Consider the following 19,289-nt stretch of genomic DNA (forward strand, 5'->3'; position numbering starts at 1 on the left):
CGTTGGCGTCGGTGTTGGGGTGGCTGTGGGGGCTAAAGTTATGCGTTGGGTACCAAGGACGTTTGTATGTATGTATAGACAGGGTGTTTTTCTCCAACTTGGCCAAGGTACAAGTTCCCAAGCAAACTTGATACCACTCGATCGATTATTTTGGCTTTTTGACTTTTTGACTTTTTGACTTTTTGGATCCCGTATTCCCTTGCAAATTAACTTAACCCCATCGGAAGGCGGAAGCTTTCATAAGCAGGGAGAGGAGCTTGCGTGCGTGCGTGGGCAGAGGGGCTACGGTAGACCCGTTGGTAGAACCCGTACTTGTCTAGCTTGATGAGCGATAGTCACTCACGTACTACAGACGAGGTGAGATCCACCGTGGCTTCATGGCTTACAATAATCAACACGGCACAGAACTTTCTCCTCCTCACCACCAGTGTCACCACCCCCCGCCCCTGGTGTGGTGCGGTGCTTCGTGGCTCCATAATCGCTAGTAGAAGTAATGATTATTATTTCTTGCCGACGTCTGCCAACGTGCCATCCTCAAACCGTGGTGACGACGCCGCAGCTCTTGACCGTATTTTGAAACCTCCAATACGATCGGCAATCATCCAATCCGTCGTATCCACCTGCGCCGAGCTTGACAGTGACTCGTACTTGTACGTGCACTGGTAGGAAACTAGTCATTTGCCTGAGTAATTGTGGGCTGTGCAATCGTCGTAATAGGCAGGTACATGACACTGTCGTATCAATCCCTTCAGCCCTGTGCGGAGGTTCTCTCGAATTTCGAGTTTCGAGTTTCGAGTCTCGACCCATGCACGTCTGGGCATGGATGGGCTTTTCTGGACGGCCCCCAATTGTCCAGCAGTCAACAAAGTGGACTTCTCGGTATCCACCTTGCGAGAGAATGCACCAAGTCTTTACCTGGGTATTCGTGTCTTCATATCTTCATTTGACGGAGCTGATTGGAGCTCCCAGTCGAATCTAGTCATCACGATCGTCCACCGCCCGTTTGCTTGCTATGGGGGTCATTAACCGGAGACATATTCTCACTCTCATCGAGACCCTCCCTCGTGGCGCACCCCCGGGCTACTCCAACTCGTTCTCGTCACCATCGGCTGACCGTGACCATGACCAGACCACGGCTTGCAACGGATAGGAACCTTGATAGACGACAAATCATGTCATCGACCACGGAAGACATTCCCTTTCGGGAACGCAACATCGTGCAGACATACGCGGCTGCACAAGCTTGGGTAACCGGTGTGCCAGGTAGAAAGCAGAGAGACGTTAGTAAGAAGGGGGCGCAGTATGAGGAGTAGGAGCCGCTTGAGCCCCTGCAACGCAACCCGATGACCTTCGATGCCTTCTCTGCGCAATCATTTTCCGACGCTTGGGACGCTTGGACGCTCCACGGACAAAAGTTGTACAATGTCCGTCCGAAGTGTTTGTGGCACGAGGCGGGGATTTAAAAGGTGCTTGATGTTACATTGCTATCGCCTATTCCACGATGGGGTTGGTCACTCGTAGGGTCCTGTTGGTACTGGGTACTGGGCATCCAAAAGGACAAAACTTTCGATCAAGGCAAGGCAATTTCGACCCAAGCGTGTGCGCTTCCTCTTGCCCTAGCCGCTTGGCCACGATGCAAATGCAGGTGTAGATGCAGCAGAAATAATACCAGTACAAGTATTCTTCTTACAAGCTGAACGAGTTCTCCCCCTTGGCCGACCCACGAGTCCCGACCAGCTCGAAAATAATGATGATAATGATAGGCTGATCATTCTGACAAGGACATGGGGGACGACGAAAGGGATTCGGTTGATGGGATTATTCCGTCCTTTTCTCCCCCCCTTTTGAAATCAACTTTCTCTATTATACCTACGATTACCATTATGCTCGTAGGTACTGTATCGAGTACCGAGCACACACGGGCAATTCCGCACCCACCACTTTTCCGGACTTGTGTGGTCCGTCCCACCCTCTACCTGGTCTGGTAACGGGGGAGTGGAGGAGCCTGGACCTGGACTTTGTCGGAGACGATGGCGTTTGGACACCCGTGGCGCCCAAAAACTAGAAAAAACTGGGTCGCAAACTTCCACGGAAAAGACATTCAAGGGGCCCCAGTTTCATCGTCACGGCGCCACAAATGCTACGAGGAAACCAACCCGTTTTGAGTACCGGCCTGCTCGTCTATGATTTGATCGCAACATTGTTAAACGCTTGCCCGTGCCCGTGGCCCAGGGCTCGGAGACAAATGATCCCTTTCTGGCCCCCAAAACCGGGTCTCGCTCAGCAAATCTCTCCATCCCGCCTTGTGCCCACATGTCCACCGCCCACTCGTCTACTACTTTCCCCTTGTCCACCTATCAGATCAAAAGGAAGAAGGGTGTCTCGTTATGGTTAGAGCGCGAAGAGAGGGGTCGTCTACTGCTCCCTTCTCGTACGAGTGCCGCATCCCCCAGCAGGTAAAGCTCTGATCCACTCCATCATTCCAGAAAAAGGACGAGCACAAACGAAAACCAAACCGGCGATGTTGATGCCGAGTCCGAACCCGAGCCCTGCGCTGCGCTGTGACTGCACTTGGTGCTTCCATTATTAAAAATCCTCCTGCGTTGTTGCGTACCACTTTCGCCTGGCAACATCGAAGCCGAATCGTCCGCATGTCCTGTTGAGTCCGCACAGAGTTTGCGTAACGACAGGCAGGTGACTGATCAATCGGCATGGTGTCACTCATGAAGATGCGTGTATCCTAGGATGCTCACTCTCCTCGGGGATCAATGAGTCATGCCGATGAAAGATATGCACAGGGACCATTCGACCACAAATCTCGCGCAAATGATTTGAGGGAGCAGTGCCCGACGGGAAAGAGCCTGACATGAGTGAGCAAACATCAATATGAGATACTCGGTCCTGCGCTCGCCGCCACCAGGGCAAGCACAGAACCCTGGATGGTTGGAAAATAGGATGGTGGTGTATCTCCTCCACTCCCCCAAAACAACAAAGCTTTGCTTGAGCGACCCAAGAGGGCTGTTGCCCATGTCTTTCTTGACTCTTTTTGGAATCATGTTGACTTGATTAGACAAGCCCAGCATAGCAAAGTGGTCATCAAGTCGCAGAGCTCTGGAGTTTTAGCGACTGCGTGGGTTTTTAGTCAGGGGAACGCCAGCTCGCCGGTGAGCACTACGTCTCCCAAGTACCGAGTGCGTGTGCCGACCAAGCAGCACCCAAACAATCCTCGTCTCCTTTCTCGCCTCGTCCCTGTGTCCCATACCATGACACCGAGCATGTGGGCACACAGCGGAGCCGCGTGATGATAGCCGCCGTGGCCCGTGGATGGGGGGGGGTAGAGGCAGATATATCGGTAGGGCGGGTTTGGAGGACCTCCACTCGCGTCACCAGCGTGTCTCGCTTGCTTATGTGAACGAGCTGGGGTGGCCCTTGCTGGACTTTTTACTTGTACAGCTCCAGAAGCACCTTTTGCAATCAATTTACCCAGAAAGGCAACGGGGCCCAAAGGGAAAAGCTGTCGCCGACTCGCTGATTTGACGTTGGGCTAGGGTTTGGTCGACCTGCGAGTGTGCGGCGCCATTTTGGATCGAGACAAGAATATATTCGTGTACCTCGCCACTCTCTTCCTGTTGACGACGGGCTCTCAGATCATCGGGGATTAAAAACTCAAGCTATGGCTCTAGCTAGCCTCCGGACAGCTATTTTTTCATCATCGTCATCCTCTTTTTTAGAGGTTCCTCCTCGGTCGACGACTATTTTACCTACTCGTACCAAGTATATATGTTTCAGGATGCGTTTTGATGGTCCATGGCTGACTGTACTGCCATTCCCCGAAATGCGGCATTTGGCGGCTCTCATCCCGCCTCCGCTCCCTTTTTTGGTGGTGTCGGGTGCGACTAGTCAATCCTACTCGCTTACCGCATGCAGGTTCTGTTTTCAGTCCCTTGTCTGTCATGTCTGTTATGGTAGACAGAAGGGCAAGGACCGGGTGTTGAGACCAGCCGGGCGCAAGCCGGTCGTTAAAGGTCGCCGGAAAGGGCAGGTGGTGGGGTTCGAGACACAGAGAGAGAGACACGCAAGGAGACGGCACACAGGCAGAGAAGGGGGAAATGTTACGAGTATACGAGTATACGAGGTGTAGGTAGGTATTTTCCAACCAAATGGTCCCCGACGGCAGATGACACGGACGGACGCGCCAGTGGTGGTTAGGGAAGGAGTGTCAGCAAACAATGATATTTGGGAGGCACATAGGAGGAGCCTGGACGGATCGACGGACCGGCCACCCTCCCTCCAACCCAGCTCAGTGAATGAATGAGTGAGTGAGTGAGTGAGTGAATGGTAGGAAATATCCAATATTCAAGGACCACTTGGTACTCGCTGTACCGCGCACGAGTATCTACCCTACCCACGGACAAACACAAGGTACCTATCTATCTACGAGCAGTACCTCTGGTATCTACATACAGTCCCTCAAGCGCCTGAATTACCTACTACTCACAGTACCTGTCTACCTACCTACCTACCTACCTATCTACCTACCTACTCCTGCCCACAGAACCTGCCTGTATACAATACCTGAATACCTTACCTACCTACCTACCCGCCCAGACCAAGCAGCCACACAGGCGCAGAGACCCCCGAGTACTTTCTTACTTACTGTACAAGACGGGGTCGATAACTACTTGTAGGTACGAGATACCAAGTCCCAGGTACTTATGTCCTAGGTACTCGGTTTTCGGGCCCTTCAATCAGGAGTCGGGTGGTCCTCTTCTAAACAAAATCTACTGAGCGCTGGAGGTTGTGGTCGAGGCTGGCTTCGGGGACAAGGGAATGGGGACAAGGACAAGGGACAAGGATGAGGACAATGACAAGCACATTTCCCTGGATGAATGGATATGGATATCAATGACCTGGTGACGAGATGACTTGTCAACCTGTCGTCCGATTGATTCCAATCCATGAATGATTTCCGAGTCTGAGGCAGAGGACGAGGACGAGGACGGATTGCCTCCTTTCTCCCAAACCCAACCATCGCTCCTTGATATTTTAATTCATATATACGAGGTCATGGTCTCCCAACCATCGCTCCTTATATTTTAATTCATATATACGAGGTCATTGTTATGGTGACGGTGATGGTTATGTGCAAGTCAAAGTATTTCTTGCCTTTCCCTCCGTCCCTCTCACTCCTCCTCTTCTCCCTGGAGATCTAGAGCCATCTACTGTAACTTATGCTTACGCCGCGTGAATTCTCGTCATAGCTTGGCCTTGCCCGGTGACGACTCCTGCAAGTTCTTGACCAAGCCATACGCCCACTCTCCAAACAGAGGCATCTGCGCCCCGTAGTTTCTGGCTGTCACGCCGCTGGCCTGCCGCCGGGCGTACCTCGCCGCGATGCCCTGCATGATGATCGCTCCCCGGAACCCGCCAAAGGCATTACCCCAGGCGAACTCGCTGGCGGCGTCGTAGCCCGAGGCTTCGGCGTACCACTGCACGACCTCGCTGCAGGTGGGCAGCCCCGGGGTGACGCCGTCCCTGAAGACTTCGTTCCCGCTGTCGGCGTGAGCCGTGCCCAAGTTTCTCCCAACCCAACCCCACGGCGCCGCCAGATTGACCAGATCCGACAAAGGATGCCCGATGGTGGCCATCTCCCAGTCCAAGATGCCAATGACGCGCGGCTCCGTCTTGTGGAACACCAGATTGTCGATCTTGTAGTCGCCGTGGATCAGCGTGACGCGGTCCTTGGGCTGCGTCGACTTTTGCTTGAAAAAGGCCACCATCTCGTCAAAGTGCGGGATCGCGCCCACGGGCTTCTTGGTCTCGACGTCGACCGCCTCGGCCTGCACTTTTGACAGGGTCCCAAACGTCTTTAGCTGGCGGTCGTAAAAGTTTCCGTGGCGCCCAAAGTCGGAGAGGCCGATCTTGTTGAAGTCGACCCGATGGAACTTTGCCAGTGTCCGAACCGCGTCGTGCCACCTGTGTAACAAGTACGAACGTTAGCACTTTCTTCCATTCGCTTTTGTCACCGCGGGTTTCATCCCAGCCCTTACATTTCTCTTCGCTCTTCGGGACTGAACCCAGGAAAGTGCGGCTCAGTCACCATGCGCCCGTCCAAAAACTCCATGATGTAAAAGGCCGTGCCGATGACATTGTCGTCCTGACACAGGCAGTAGACCTTTGGCACGGGCACGTCCGTTTTGCCCAGGGCGTTGATGATCTTGTACTCGCGGTCGACCTGGTGGGCGGTTCTGGAGAGTAATTGCCCCGGAGGCCGCTTGCGCATCACAAACTTGGTCCCCGTGGAGTCGGTGATTTGGTACGTGGGATTCGATTGACCAAACCCGAACTAATGGCGAAGAGACTCGTCAGTAACCCAAGAACCCAACACGAAAGTACTCGGTCGCCAGGGATCAAATCCAGCAAGCGCGCGCGAGGAGGGGGACAGACATACCTGCTTCAACTGGAGGGGCGGCTTGATCTCGGGGACATTGCTGTCGATGTACCGCTCCAGAGAAGCCAGGTCAATCGGCTGCCGCACTGGGCCTGCCATGGCTGTCCGTCTAGCTAGTTGTCGAAGCAGACAGTTAGACACACCAGAGTAACAGACAAACGAGGGCCAGCTTTCAAGAAGCACTCGTTATCAAAAAGGAAAACAAAGCTGGACAAATGTCGGCGTGGCTTTTCGTTGCTGGCTCGCTGGGGTCGACCGTCACCAATGAGGCCGAGGCCATGATCAATTACCTCGGTTTTGTAGTTTGGGGGCAGAGGGCAGAGGGAAGCCACCGGAATTTGGTCACGGAATAATAGCCATGGCACCAATGTCGGCCTGGGCGGCTTTACGGAATTCCATTCGCGGCGAAGCAAGCGCAAGTGCTGTACGGAGGACTACAAGTACCTGTACGGCGCAACATTTCCATGGAACATGTCAATTGCCACGATTTCCCCCTTGAAGCGCAAGAACGCGCTCCCCACGCGTCGAGGGGTTTCGCGCTCTCCAAATGTGTGGCTTCGCGTCGAGGCGTTTGCTACCCATTACTGTCATTTTCCCTTCTCAAACAAGATCTTTTCCCTTGCAAAAGCAATGACGAGAACGTCGACTCCCCCTCCATCCACAGAAACAAAGAACGCAGACCACTTACCACCCTCACTGCCCAACTCTCCACTAGCCAAACGTGTCAAGTCTGACGCTCCTCCAGCCAAGATGTCTCCCACGACCAACTCCACGGCAGTGCCACAACTCTCCCCCTCGTCGCAGCCGCCCCTCTTGATCAAGAAGCTCTCCGCCGACGCCTCCACGCCGACGCGCGGCTCGGCCTTCGCCGCCGGGTACGATCTGTACGCCTCGAAACCCACCACGATCCCCGCGCGAGGCAAGGCCCTCGTCTCGACGGACCTCTCCATCGCCACGCCCGAAGGCACGTACGGCCGCGTCGCGCCCCGGTCGGGCCTGGCCGCGAAACACTTCATCGACACGGGCGCGGGCGTCATCGACGCAGACTACCGCGGCGAGGTCAAGGTCCTGCTGTTCAACCACGGCGAGGTCGATTTCCAGGTCAGCAAGGGTGACCGCATCGCCCAATTGGTCCTGGAGCGCATCTACACGCCCGAGGTCGTCGAGGTCGACAATCTCGAGGAGAGTGTCCGAGGGGCGGGCGGGTTTGGGAGCACCGGCTGAGGTGTTTTCGTCCGCCTGCTGATAACGAGCTCGGACTTGCTGGATAGGAAGGAGTTTGTCAGTGTCTTTTGGGGCGTGGTGTGGTACAGGGAAATCCATGGCAAATACTAGAATAGGCTAGAAAACGGGGAGTTTATGATGTTATGTGTGATATCTGTACCCTGTGTAGGGAAGGGGGGTTGTCGGGTCGCTCGAGCAAATGGTTGGAATTCATACCCACATGCCCGTGCCTCTTGGGAAAAATACAGTCAAACCCCCAAATCTTCCGTCTTTTCTCTGATCCGTTCCCCTTCTTCCACATTGTCTTGGACAGATAGGCCATTTACACCCCGATTGGCTGAACCTTGTACCGTTCCTCTGGGTAGACCAAGTCCTTTGCATTCCTCACCACGCGCACCTCGGCGGCCTTGCTCTCGGCCAGGGCTCTGCGCTTGCCCTCGCCCTCGGTTTCGCCTTGGCCCTCGAGACCGCCGACGCTCGCGCCGGGGCTGGAGCCGAACTTGGCCATCTCCTCGTTCCGCGCGGCCATGGTCTTCTCCAGGATCATGTGCATGCTGTTCAGCACCTTCTCCGTGGCGCGGGCGAGCGGGAGGTCGACGGCCTCGACGTCGTCGTCGGGCATCCACGACGGCCGGTCCAGCAGGTTCATCTGGGCGCAGGCCTCGCGCAGCCGCGCCACCATCAGCGCCGCAAACATGTCGCCCGTGCCGCTGAAGTAGCACTCGAGAACCGGCACCTCGACCTTGAACAGCCGCGCGCTGCCGTCTTGCCGCCGAGTGCTCCCCACCACGGTCAGTGCGGCTCCTCTCTCCTCACTTCCATCGGCGGAGGGCGCTGCGGAATCGCCCACCCTCACGCTGGTCACCACCACGTGTCGGGTCCCATGTATGACATGCAGCGCTCTCACCGCGTTGGCCACACCGCTCAAGCTCGAGATGGTCACGCCGCTGAGGAGTTCGGCCTCAAACTGGTTCGGGAGGATCAGGTCGGCCTCCTTGATGAGCTGCTTGTACGCGGGCACGATGTCCTGGCTGACGTAGAGTCGGCCCTGGTCACCCATCACGGGGTCCAAGACCCAAAAGAACCCGCCTGGACGGACGGCGGCGCGGTACCGGAGGTCGCGGGCGATGGTGCCGACGGCATCGACGACTTCGGCAGAGGGCGAATAGCCCGATAGCAGTACGTCAAAGTCGGTCAAGTAGGATTGCCGCAGACCATCATACAACTCGCGAATTTCGGCCGCGGGAGTCCTCCGGCCCTTGAATTGGCGGTACCCTGTGTGGTTGCCTTTGGAGTGGGAGCAAAGAGTTATGGTCAGACCAATGCTCATGTCAAAAGGAATGACTGATGGATTATGCAGAGAGAGAAGAGGCGACCTGGCCGACTCGGGGGTTGGCGATGGAGGGCAGGACGAAGGGATTGTTGTCATCGCATAGTTCGATGTCCCGTCGCAGATGTAGACCATGCCAGGAGAACAAGGGGACGGAAAAGAACAGTAACTCACTGAAATGCACAGTATTGATGGCTCCAACGTCGCAACCAAGCGCCTGCATCACGAAGGTGGCCATCGTATTGCCGACATAGCTGAACAAGACAGACAATCCGCCAGATACCGTCAGCCACTGACTTTGATTTCGACTTTGACTTCGTGTAGAGGCCACACAAGATTCCGACGGAGCAGCAGCAGCATCATAGTTACCATCCCATAGCAATCTCATCGCTTTGGTCTCCGTGGCTGCGGCGCACGTGCGCAGTGACAAAGACGGAAGAAAGAGGAAAAAAGTCTTCGCACCGAGACAGAAACTCACCCGTAGACGACCTTGCACGGTTTCATCTTTGTCAGCCCATCGATCTATCCGACTGACCCGATTTCCTGGAACCCTAGCCAGCCGACCAGCCAGACTTATATCGTCTCGTAACGGGACTTGAAAGCGCAGTATAGGGGGAAAACCCCGGGATTGAGCCCGCTAGATAAACGTGAAGCATGGGAGCAGAGGAACAAAGAGTCAACGTACATGGCTCGCTATGGCCAGAACTTTTGTTTCTGGTATCGACATTTCACAGGACGTCATCGCATCTTCCTCGAGGTTGCGGCACGATAAGGGGGAGGATGGGTGAGGGAGGTCTTCTGCAACTCTCAGGAAAGGCTCTCTGAGGGGTATTGAGCGAACGAATGGTATGGCGTTAGAGAAAGGAGACCCGTTTGTCCTGGCGTCTGTCGCCTCTAATAATCTATCGTGAGAGCAGAAATAGTCAAGAGTATACAAGAGTGACCGCGAAGCATTGGCTCAGTGGCTATCCTCGGATATGTGCATGTAATATCAATTCAAATCATTTTTTTGGGTGAGAAAAAAGTATGACATCAACCGCCCCTCCTCCGCCTCTCCATCCCACCAGAGCCTCGCCGCCCAATGCCGATAAGATACCAAGTACATTGAAGGGATCTTGCAAACTCCTCAATTCCTTTAATTATGAACATGCTGCTATGTGTCATCTGTAAATGAAGCTAAGCACATTTAACTACAGTTCTCAGTAACAAACTTGTCCCGGCACCTTGAATTCAGTCCCTCCCAACTGATCCTCAAGGGGTGTCTAATTGATCCCCATAGAATATAATCAGAACTACAACGAAGCAATCAGTTGGACGGTGATAGATTTGGATCTGGATCTGGAGCGAAGATGCCACCTCTAACCTCAAGGGTCGACACGACCTTTATCCATGGGATTGTGACATGAGAAGATGAGTTCTGCATTCAACGGACTGGGTGCGGCAGTGGCTGGCGGCCATCCCCATGATACATCCTGCCCGTAAACAGGCCCTGAAACACAAGCCGGGATTGTCCTTGATAATTTGCGCAAATCCGTAACAGCCCCTACCACCATTGACCGCATCACATTGTCGTAAATCTGTGACTCCATACAAGCATTTGCCGTGGTCATCCTAAGCATTCCTCGTTCACTCATCATCACCAATCTGTAAAACACCCGAGTCAGTGCCTAGATGATTGCGCATGGCGTCTTGCCGGAAAGGCATACCTTGGGGGCTAGATAGAACCGCAGATAGCTGCTTCCCGACAGGTTGTATTCCACCAAAAGAGGCACTTCCTGGGAGAGGCAGAGTTTGACCTTTGTAGAAAGACTGCTTGCTTTGCAGAAATTGACGAGGTATTTGAGTGAAAAGGTCAGAGAGACAGGTTCGCTCAGGGCGATCTTTACTTCTTGGTCTGGCTTGTCCACGGATGAGTTCTGTCGAATGGTGACGCTGCCGCTGCCGATGTCACCTTGACACGAAAAACGGACGCCGTCCTTGCTTGCTTCGATCGACACTGTATAAAATCAGCATGAGTTATTTTTTTCTTCCGGTCGTGTCCAAATCTTGTCGCCATGCCACGTACCTGACTCCGACATGGCGATCAAATCGCGGCAAATGCGCTGGAATTCGGCACTCGGCATCTCGATGGTAGCTGAATATTCAGTGTCGGGGATTCCCAGATGCTCTTGGTCAATGTCCATCAACTTGATATCGTATTCGCTAATACGATCCGTGTCGCTACTCTCAAAGACGAGGTTCACCACGTCGGGAGAGTCTTCGGCCTTAATGGTGAGAATGTCTTCGTTCTGGGCGGCACGGATGACTTTGGTCAGGGAGTTGAGGTTGATGCCGAGGGCTATGTTGCGGTCGCATCGGTAGGGAGAGAACATCTCTGCTTTGAGCATCATGGAGACGAGGGCGACGTGCGAGTTGTCCATGGCCTGCAGCGCAATGCCAGAGTCATTGCAGTCAAAGTTACAGTCTTGGACAAGGTCTTTGATGGCATCCACGACCTGCGAAGTCGATTAGAAGCCAGTTTGGAGCCACGGGATGGTGACAGTACCTTCTTCAGCATCGCTGCCTGTTCGAGACGTGCTTCCAACACTACAGGGATGTTAGCCAGCGTCCCGCCTGTACGGAATTCCTAGTGCTCACTGTTGGCGATTGTTGTGTGCCTTGGCTTTGTGAGAGAGATAGATCGGTGAGGACGAATTGATTTTGGCAGACTGTACTTGATCGTTGAGCAATGGGATGGGACTACAAAGCCGCAATGGACAAGCACACAGGTCACGAATTTCGATATTGCACGACACGAGTCGCGAAGCGCGTTTCGAGGCTAAACCGCTTTCGAACCACTTACGCCCTGGTCTTGGCTCATGATCACGTGCTGAGACTTCCGCCCTGCCGAGCCTCCTTTTATGAAGCGATCTGTCCATCCGCCGGGATTGTCCTACTGCTCACTCACTACTGCGTCATCGTGGCTGTTGGAAATTCCCCCAAGGCGAGAGGCATTTTGCAGCTTTCCCATACTACTGGATGTTCTCGCTTCGAGAGAGCAAAAGTCCAGTCCTGCTTTGATGTTTGCCCGAGTTCCAACCCTTTCCAGACAACCTGCAGATGCACAACCCGGTTCTTTCCCTCTCCTTGGTCGTTGAGCAGTGGTATGGCCCCTGTTAGGGATGTGCACTAAGGACATTCGACTTCTCACAGACAGACTACTGGCTCTTGATCTCACCCGATCTTCCATGCATGCGCAATCAAGTCCATTCTCAACCTGGCGTGTCACGTGCGGCGCCGCGCCCTGCTTATGACGAATGACGAACACTGGCAGGTACCTACGAGTAGGCAGCAAGGCCGCCCCCGTGTCCGGCTCAGCCTCGTGGCCCTACGAGTACCTCGTACTTGGACCTCCCAGTATCCGCCCCAGCGTATTCGCCACACAATACTGGCCTATCCGAATGTTCCCCCGACATCGCAACAAAGGGAACGAGTACGAGTACCCAAATTCTCCTGCAGCAATAGCCAACCCATTCGTAATGTCCATCCCTCAGGGTATGATGCACCATGGCACCCTGGCGTTCCTTTCTTACCACTCTACATGTCCAGCTTTCTATCCTGGTGGGGGTTTGTGTCTGTTACCGCCACCGTTACACTCGACGTGCAGACCTTTCTCAGCCGTCTTTCCCGAGTGAACCGCATGTGACCGTCAACGCCCACATGTTATGGGCTTCCCTGGTGAAGCACAGTGGAGCCTGGCATGTGGCGACGTGGAACCGATTACCGGGTCCTCACTAGTACAACGTGGCAGCAAGGGCAATCTCAGGCTCGTGGACTGCAGCCGACGGAGAAAAGTCTGTCGTTCTCTGTGGAGTGCACGGCACCACGATGCAATGGAACATAAGATCCAAGGCCAGGGATCCAAAAAAAGTTTGAATATGCTCAGAGTCTCATGGTTGATAGGGCCAAGACTCGCAGGGAAAGGAGGTCGTGGGGCCCTCCAGATCGCCTTTCCCAGACTGCAAAGGAAATGTGATCGAAAAGGCAGGGAACATTTTTCCGTGCAATGCAACGATCTGATACGCTGTTGGTTGTGACCTGGCTGGTTACAGAAAATAAATACCGCAGAATATGTAACATGGAAATAAACCGAAAATGAAAAGCCCCAGGGCGTTGGTTGCCAGCAACCTTGCTCCCGTCCCCCTTGCACGCGTCATTGCGTAAGAAAAGCTTCGAACCCGACTGAAATGTTAGTCTACCAACCGGCCAAAATCATCAAGGTAACTATGCACCTAGTTAGTCGAAGACTGTCGTGGAAAGGGGATCGCAAGGTATCCAGTACCTCTGTAGGTAAGCAGATAAGCGAAAGCCGGGTATCTGCGAGGCTCGCCGCAAGTAGCGTATAGCCCTGTGGAAGTATTGCTCGTTCTGGTGGGAATATGAGACGTTTCCAAGACTCATGTTGGCTTCAGCCGCCTGTAGATGGTGAAGTCATGGTTAGCCCTGTGCCTTTCAGGTTCAAGTTGAGATGTGGAGGGGAAGTGGATATATGGACCAAGGAGGAAATCGTCCTGACCTCTGAGAGTAGTTCTCCGGTGGGTTCTCCATCTCTTTCGGCCACGTTTACAGCCCTAGAGAAATAGTCGACCGCCGGAATCAGCATCCCGCGTGCTTCCACATAATCGGCCGTGTGTGCTCTGGCGTCGGCTTCGGCAGTTGCTCGTTCTGCATCCCTAGACTCCTCGGCCGTCGAATACGACAATCTCTCGCTTAGACTCTGAGGTCGACCGCTGCTGCCACTGGAGGAGCTGCCTTCGGTGCGGTGGATTCGTGCGAGGACGCTTTGAGATCGAGCTAGCCACGCTTGACCCAGCCCTGAAATTATGTAAGTAGGTGTATTGGAGAAGGGAAGGATTGGTAAGCTGTGCGAGTTTGACTAACCCCTGAGCGCAGAGAGATCTTCGGTATTTCTCTGGAGTAGCAATAACCACTGGTTCATGCACCACTCCGCGATATCGGGGACACCAACACCTTCCGCATCATGATAAGCCAGACTTTGTAACGTCGCGATGACGAATGTACGGTCGGTATTTCTGTTAGGCATCTGCACGAACCCCGTCGCGTCCAGCGTGGCGATGGCCGTACGCGCAATGTGTAGGCGTTGTTCCCATGATTCTGGAGCAGAAGGATTTGTGTCGGCGATGCGCCTGACTTCCCGGATGGCCCCTTCGATTTGCGCTTCCTCGATCAGGTTGAGACCATCCAGCCTCGGCCCCTGGTGCGACATGCTGCGATATTTGAAAGGGGACAATGGGTGAGAGATGATCAAGTTGGTTAGACAAGGTCTATACTGCCCGTTTCGAAGATGCAGCGAGGAGTAGGTACAACAAATACTGCCACACTCGACATATCCAATCCTTCCAAACGAAGGTATGAGAAGGAGATTTTCCCAAGAGTCCTGGATTGTGAGAGATTGAAATAGACTTCAGCCACAGCACCTCGTGGCTACTATATACCTAGAGGGCAGCTGCGATGAGAAGTGGCCGTCTTGATTGATTCGCAGGCGACAGGGTCAAATGGAGACAGAAAGTGCGTGACAGGCAGACGAATCACAAGAGTCGTTGCCAATCCTTAGACAATACTTACATGTGCAGAGAGGGCTCGTTGATGAGTTTCGAGCCACCGTCAGGCTGTAATAACACTTCTATAGGACCACGAGATCAAACCTTGCAAGTTGGCGCGTGGCAAATGCGCTCTTCCAACCAAGGCCCCAGGGGCAACGTCCGGCTGCTGGAGATATATGGCCAAAGACCTAGAGCTGACGAGGGTGTGGGAACGAGACGGCCCATTAGGACGATCGTCAAAGAGATCCGGAAAGAGATAGGTGTCCCCTCTGGAAGGGAAAAAGAGGCTTGGACTTACCTGCAGCCACAATACGACATTCTCCAAAAGACTTTGCCTAACATCTGTGGCAAAGAAGACGGCGTTTGGGACATGGGCCTAGCGATCAAAGCATGGGAAAAGGGTGTCGATTACAGTATCACCTCAAAATGCCCTACTGCTCTTTTGAGATCTCTGGGCGGCGCAACAGGAGATAGCATGGCTCTCGGGGCTGTCGAGGGGTCCCCGTAGTATCGCCGCTACCCTTGAAGACGTCGTTTCAACTGCCACGGGTCGCAGGTCTGGGCCGAGCAAAGAGGAAACATAGCACAGGAATGGAAAGGGCTCGGTGGGGGCCGGCTGACTGGATTCGAAAAAGGCACCAGGGGTACTGCGAGGGTGTGGATGCAGACCGATCGAAGAGGTCCGAGACGAATAGCGCCAGTATGAGGCCTTTTGTCCCTTTCTTCTCGCCCGATATGATGGGCATTTGCATGCTATGGGAATCTGAACGACGTTGGAAGAACTCAGATCTGACTAAAGTAGGTGGGAGGTAAGGGAGTATTTCGGTGGAAGTAGGAAATGCTGATGCGCCAAGGCATTTGCGGAAGCGAGGAACGGGAATCGCAATGAGCCAATATCGCAAATTTCCATGATGCTTTACCAAGTACGAGGTACACAGTTATTAATATTACGTCGTCCGCGACCCGCCTAGCGTACCACCTCGCGAGAAAAGATTCCCCGAAATCCCACGGCCGAGAAATTCAAACAGCGAAGAATGTCGAAAGCTAGAAAGGAGGATCGAGAGGGAGAAAGGAACAAAAAACAACGCAGCGACGGCGTCGATGAGGGCTACACTTTTCGTACAAGCACAGAGAATAACTCCATCAAAGACCATACCTAACTCTTAAGGACAAGATCGGGAAATAACGCAACAGGAGCCCTGACTGGGCCAACTCGATTTGGTCTGTAGGGCTTTAACTGGACTGGCGTCGGTGCCGGGTCGACCTTACATCCCGCTGCCTGTGGCTCAGACTCTGCTGTCGGCCCAACCAGAAGTCAACCAGCCCACGGGGTCGGGCTCGCGGTTACTCTCTCACGCAAGGCACGGCAAATGACAAGGGCTCCCTCGTGCCCTCATCAGCCACACTTCCGGCCTCTTCAGTGATCCGAGTTCGCTCTCCCACCGAACCCCAGCGGTTGTATTCCCTTCCGAGGGATTCTAGCGAGAGCTCTGCAGCAATTACTAAACACCCTGCAGCGATCAACGCAGGGCAACAACGGAGGATTATGTAGCACTTTGTTCCGAGTCCGATATGGTCAAGACTGCCCACAGTTTTTATATCATCAACCACCACCCGTCTCGAAACCCTCATGTGTCCAGTGCCATCACAAATTGGCAACCACCACTTCACAAAAGAGATTATGTGTAAACCTTCTGGTCTCGCCATCTTGGTCTTTGTTTCTGCTTCGACCGTCTCCATTACCCACCCACCGCAGTCCCAGCTATCCGCTGAGCAAGCCACCCCTGAGGCCACCTTCTCGCATCGCCCTCTCCCATTCGGCGCAAACCAGCTTGGAAACTTCGTGCAAATGCCCGAAACGCACAATATGTCCAACCGAAATATGACCTTCCTGCCTCGGTAAATGACCTGAACCTTTTTTTTGGTTGTTTGAAAACGCCCGATATTTCTCCCGCGAAAGAAAAGCCAGCCACACCTGGTGTATGGCCGAGAACCATCCCCTGAACTCCCTGCATGTGCTTCATGAAATTATTGTCGTCAATATTGAAACAAGGTAAGTCTCGATTCGAAATCACACAGGCCCCGGACTAGGGGAAGCCGACGTGCAGCGGACGAGACCACGAGGGGTGGGTTATATCGAAGTGATGCGCGTATCAGATCTGGCCGGAGGGCGATGTTTGATTACCATCTGCAGTTCCCGCAGCATGTTGGTTGTATTTTCGGCGTGCTCCTGAAAGGTCGCCCGCTTCCTCCGGTCCTCTTGAAGTTTGTTGAGCTTCTCTTCGCGGCTCATTGGCGCCCAAGACATCCTCTTGCGTGGCAAGGCCACCGCTTCAAACACCTCTTCATCCAATCCTACGCCCCCATCAGACGAGCTCCGTTCGTCGCCACTCAGCAGCTTTAGTGCTTCTGCAGGTCCTCCATCCACCACCGTCAGTCCACCCAGACTGCTCGGAGAGGGCGACGCTGGTGATCGCATGCCGCTGGACGATATGGAGAAACGATTGTCACGTTCGGTCCCAACGTTGAGGAACATGGTGTTTCGCCCCTTTTCCCACTCGACTAGGGCGTTTCGAATCTCAGCCCCTAGCTGATCGTAATGCCCAGTGATGGCCATGCTGAGGGCGGAGTCATCTTTCGACTTGAGAGAGTTTATCTCTTCTCTAAGCAGGTGGACTTTGGCGTTCAGGGATCGTATAGCGTTGGCCACCGCTTCAAATCGGCGTAATTGAGCCTTGGTGTGTCGTTTTTGCGGTGTAGTGGCGTCTATGATCCGTTCAGCTGCTGTTTCGGCGTCTTCCGACACCGTGTCCTGGCAGGCTTCGCCATACTCCTCATGCACTATAGCAGTGTGGAGTTGTTGACCTGCTTGGGAAAGTACATCCTCTAACCCTTGCAGCACATGGCATATCAGTCGCCACTGGCGGACGTTGTACCAGGTTGAGCCAGAGTGAAGGGCCAACAGATCACAAAGGATCACTTTTCTCGCGATGAGATGAAGTCGGAAAAGGAAGCGAAGTTCTTTCAGAGAGTCCCGGGTGTCGAGAGGAGAGTTGTTGGCAACCGCCACGGCGTCGCTATAATCCTGCATCGAGATCTCGTATACGTCATGATATCTTTTCAGGTCGAGGTCCCTCACAAATGGTTGAATGGCATTATGAGCTTCAACACATCGTATGATGTTGGCGGTCAAGGTAACTCCAAGGGTGGCTCGTAGATCACGACAACGACTCAATGAGTTCTTGTCTTCCAGTCGACTGATTGGCGGTAGTGGTTGGCTTCTAATGTGTGTCAGCGAAGGCGAAGTAACATGAGATTGCCACAACCCAGGAACTCACATCTCATACCCACGGGAGACAATCTCGACCTCCTGGATAAAACGAAGCGCCTCAACTGCGCTGCTATCATAGTTATGCGAATTCGTCACCAGATTCCCTAACGTCAACCCTGCACATTGCCGGAGAAATTCGAGATATTGACGCCTTCCGAAGTACAAAAGAACCAGACAAACCCCCAATAGGGACAACGAGTACACGCATATTTCCGACGAAGTTGAATGATGTGACTGAGATGTTCGATATCCCCGCTGGAGTAGATGAAGCGACCATGCGACTGAAAAGGAAATTCCGGCTGTTATACAAGCACCTCTGAGCGAGAGAGAATGTGGTGCGAAGGGTTGTTCATTTTGAAGAGGTTGTCGTCTCGGCTTCGGTTCGTCCGCGAGGAGCTGGGAGGCGACGATCACGTAGCGAAACCGCTCGAGGAACTGTTCGTTTGCAACATCAGTCACGGAGGCAGCGGTTTGGCGAATCGTTCGTAACTGCTCGCGCAGCTTTGGCAAGCCGCGAGGGGCATAGGTTCGTTGGGCGCATGAGACAGGGGAGGATGGCTCGGTGGCTTCGAAGGGGATGGCGTCTCCTTCTAGATATTCTGCAATCGGCGAGTCATTATAGATTAGAGCTTCCATGACATTGTCGGCGGATGTGGGCGTTAGAGAGGAGTAAGAACAAGGAGGGAGCTTGGTGGAGGTGTCGCTATGAGGACATGAGGCGAGAGACTGCAGAAGCGCGTTATGACGGGGACGATGGTGGCAACCGTGATGGAAAAGTGCCTGACGCAGGCAAACACACAGTAGTACCGAGTAGGGAGGCCTCAGGTCAGGAGCACAAGCCACACTACCATGGTACTAGTATGGCGGAATTGCGGATGACAGGCCCAAGCTTCTGCTGTCAGCGCGATACTTTCCCAGGGCGGCTGGAACGGTTCTCTTGGGGCACCTAACCAGGCGTTCCGGCTTGCCGACAACGAGCAGTTAGGGCTTAAGACCCCGGCAGGAGACAGGCTCAACGGCGCAAACGCTCAAGCGCCCAAGGTTACCAAGTGCTGGGGTGCAATTCACAGGGCCTGTCCCCGTCGATCTTACCAACGTGGCTTGAAGCGAGATTGGCCCAATCACAATGTCAATCTTTCGGCAAATCCTTGACTCCCTTTCTCGAATATCTCCAGAATTCCAGCTTCTCCCTAGCGGGTAGTCACCCAGAAATCACAACGAAGACCAATAATGACGGAGTGTGCAATTGTACAACGGTAGGACAGTGCAGACCGCGATGCGTCAGGTTTCGCCCATGTTGAATGTTGAAAGAGTTGGCGTTGTTTGTTAGGAGAGGGAGGAGGAGACTTT

The 19,289-nt window shown here is 53.8% G+C and overlaps 5 protein-coding genes across 5 annotated transcripts; 1 reads left to right on the forward strand and 4 right to left on the reverse strand.

Annotated features, from left to right (window-relative positions):
- Positions 1–5,255: 5,255 nt before the first annotated feature.
- Positions 5,256–6,550, reverse strand: AYO20_04073 (hypothetical protein; the record flags this gene model as incomplete). Its single annotated transcript, XM_022642372.1, has 3 exons — positions 5,256–5,976; positions 6,051–6,346; positions 6,452–6,550. The coding sequence occupies 3 exons, from the start codon at positions 6,548–6,550 to the stop codon at positions 5,256–5,258; spliced, it is 1,116 nt and encodes a 371-aa protein (XP_022501753.1).
- A 651-nt stretch (positions 6,551–7,201) lies between these two features.
- On the forward strand, positions 7,202–7,675 carry AYO20_04074 (deoxyuridine 5'-triphosphate nucleotidohydrolase; the record flags this gene model as incomplete). The annotated part of the gene is made up of 1 exon (XM_022642373.1): positions 7,202–7,675. One exon carries the CDS (start codon positions 7,202–7,204, stop codon positions 7,673–7,675), a length of 474 nt encoding a protein of 157 aa, XP_022501754.1.
- A 322-nt stretch (positions 7,676–7,997) lies between these two features.
- On the reverse strand, positions 7,998–9,005 carry AYO20_04075 (pyridoxal kinase; the record flags this gene model as incomplete). Its single annotated transcript, XM_022642374.1, has 1 exon — positions 7,998–9,005. The coding sequence occupies one exon, from the start codon at positions 9,003–9,005 to the stop codon at positions 7,998–8,000; it is 1,008 nt and encodes a 335-aa protein (XP_022501755.1).
- A 1,626-nt stretch (positions 9,006–10,631) lies between these two features.
- AYO20_04076 (hypothetical protein) lies at positions 10,632–14,271 on the reverse strand (the record flags this gene model as incomplete). Its single annotated transcript, XM_022642375.1, has 6 exons — positions 10,632–10,649; positions 10,712–11,001; positions 11,071–11,500; positions 11,551–11,631; positions 13,561–13,859; positions 13,926–14,271. 6 exons carry the CDS (start codon positions 14,269–14,271, stop codon positions 10,632–10,634), a joined length of 1,464 nt encoding a protein of 487 aa, XP_022501756.1.
- A 2,468-nt stretch (positions 14,272–16,739) lies between these two features.
- On the reverse strand, positions 16,740–18,575 carry AYO20_04077 (hypothetical protein; the record flags this gene model as incomplete). The annotated part of the gene is made up of 3 exons (XM_022642376.1): positions 16,740–17,889; positions 17,947–18,055; positions 18,248–18,575. 3 exons carry the CDS (start codon positions 18,573–18,575, stop codon positions 16,740–16,742), a joined length of 1,587 nt encoding a protein of 528 aa, XP_022501757.1.
- Positions 18,576–19,289: the final 714 nt, after the last annotated feature.

Source organism: Fonsecaea nubica (genome assembly GCF_001646965.1).
Source record: "Fonsecaea nubica strain CBS 269.64 chromosome Unknown Scaff20, whole genome shotgun sequence".
NCBI lineage: Eukaryota > Fungi > Ascomycota > Eurotiomycetes > Chaetothyriales > Herpotrichiellaceae > Fonsecaea > Fonsecaea nubica.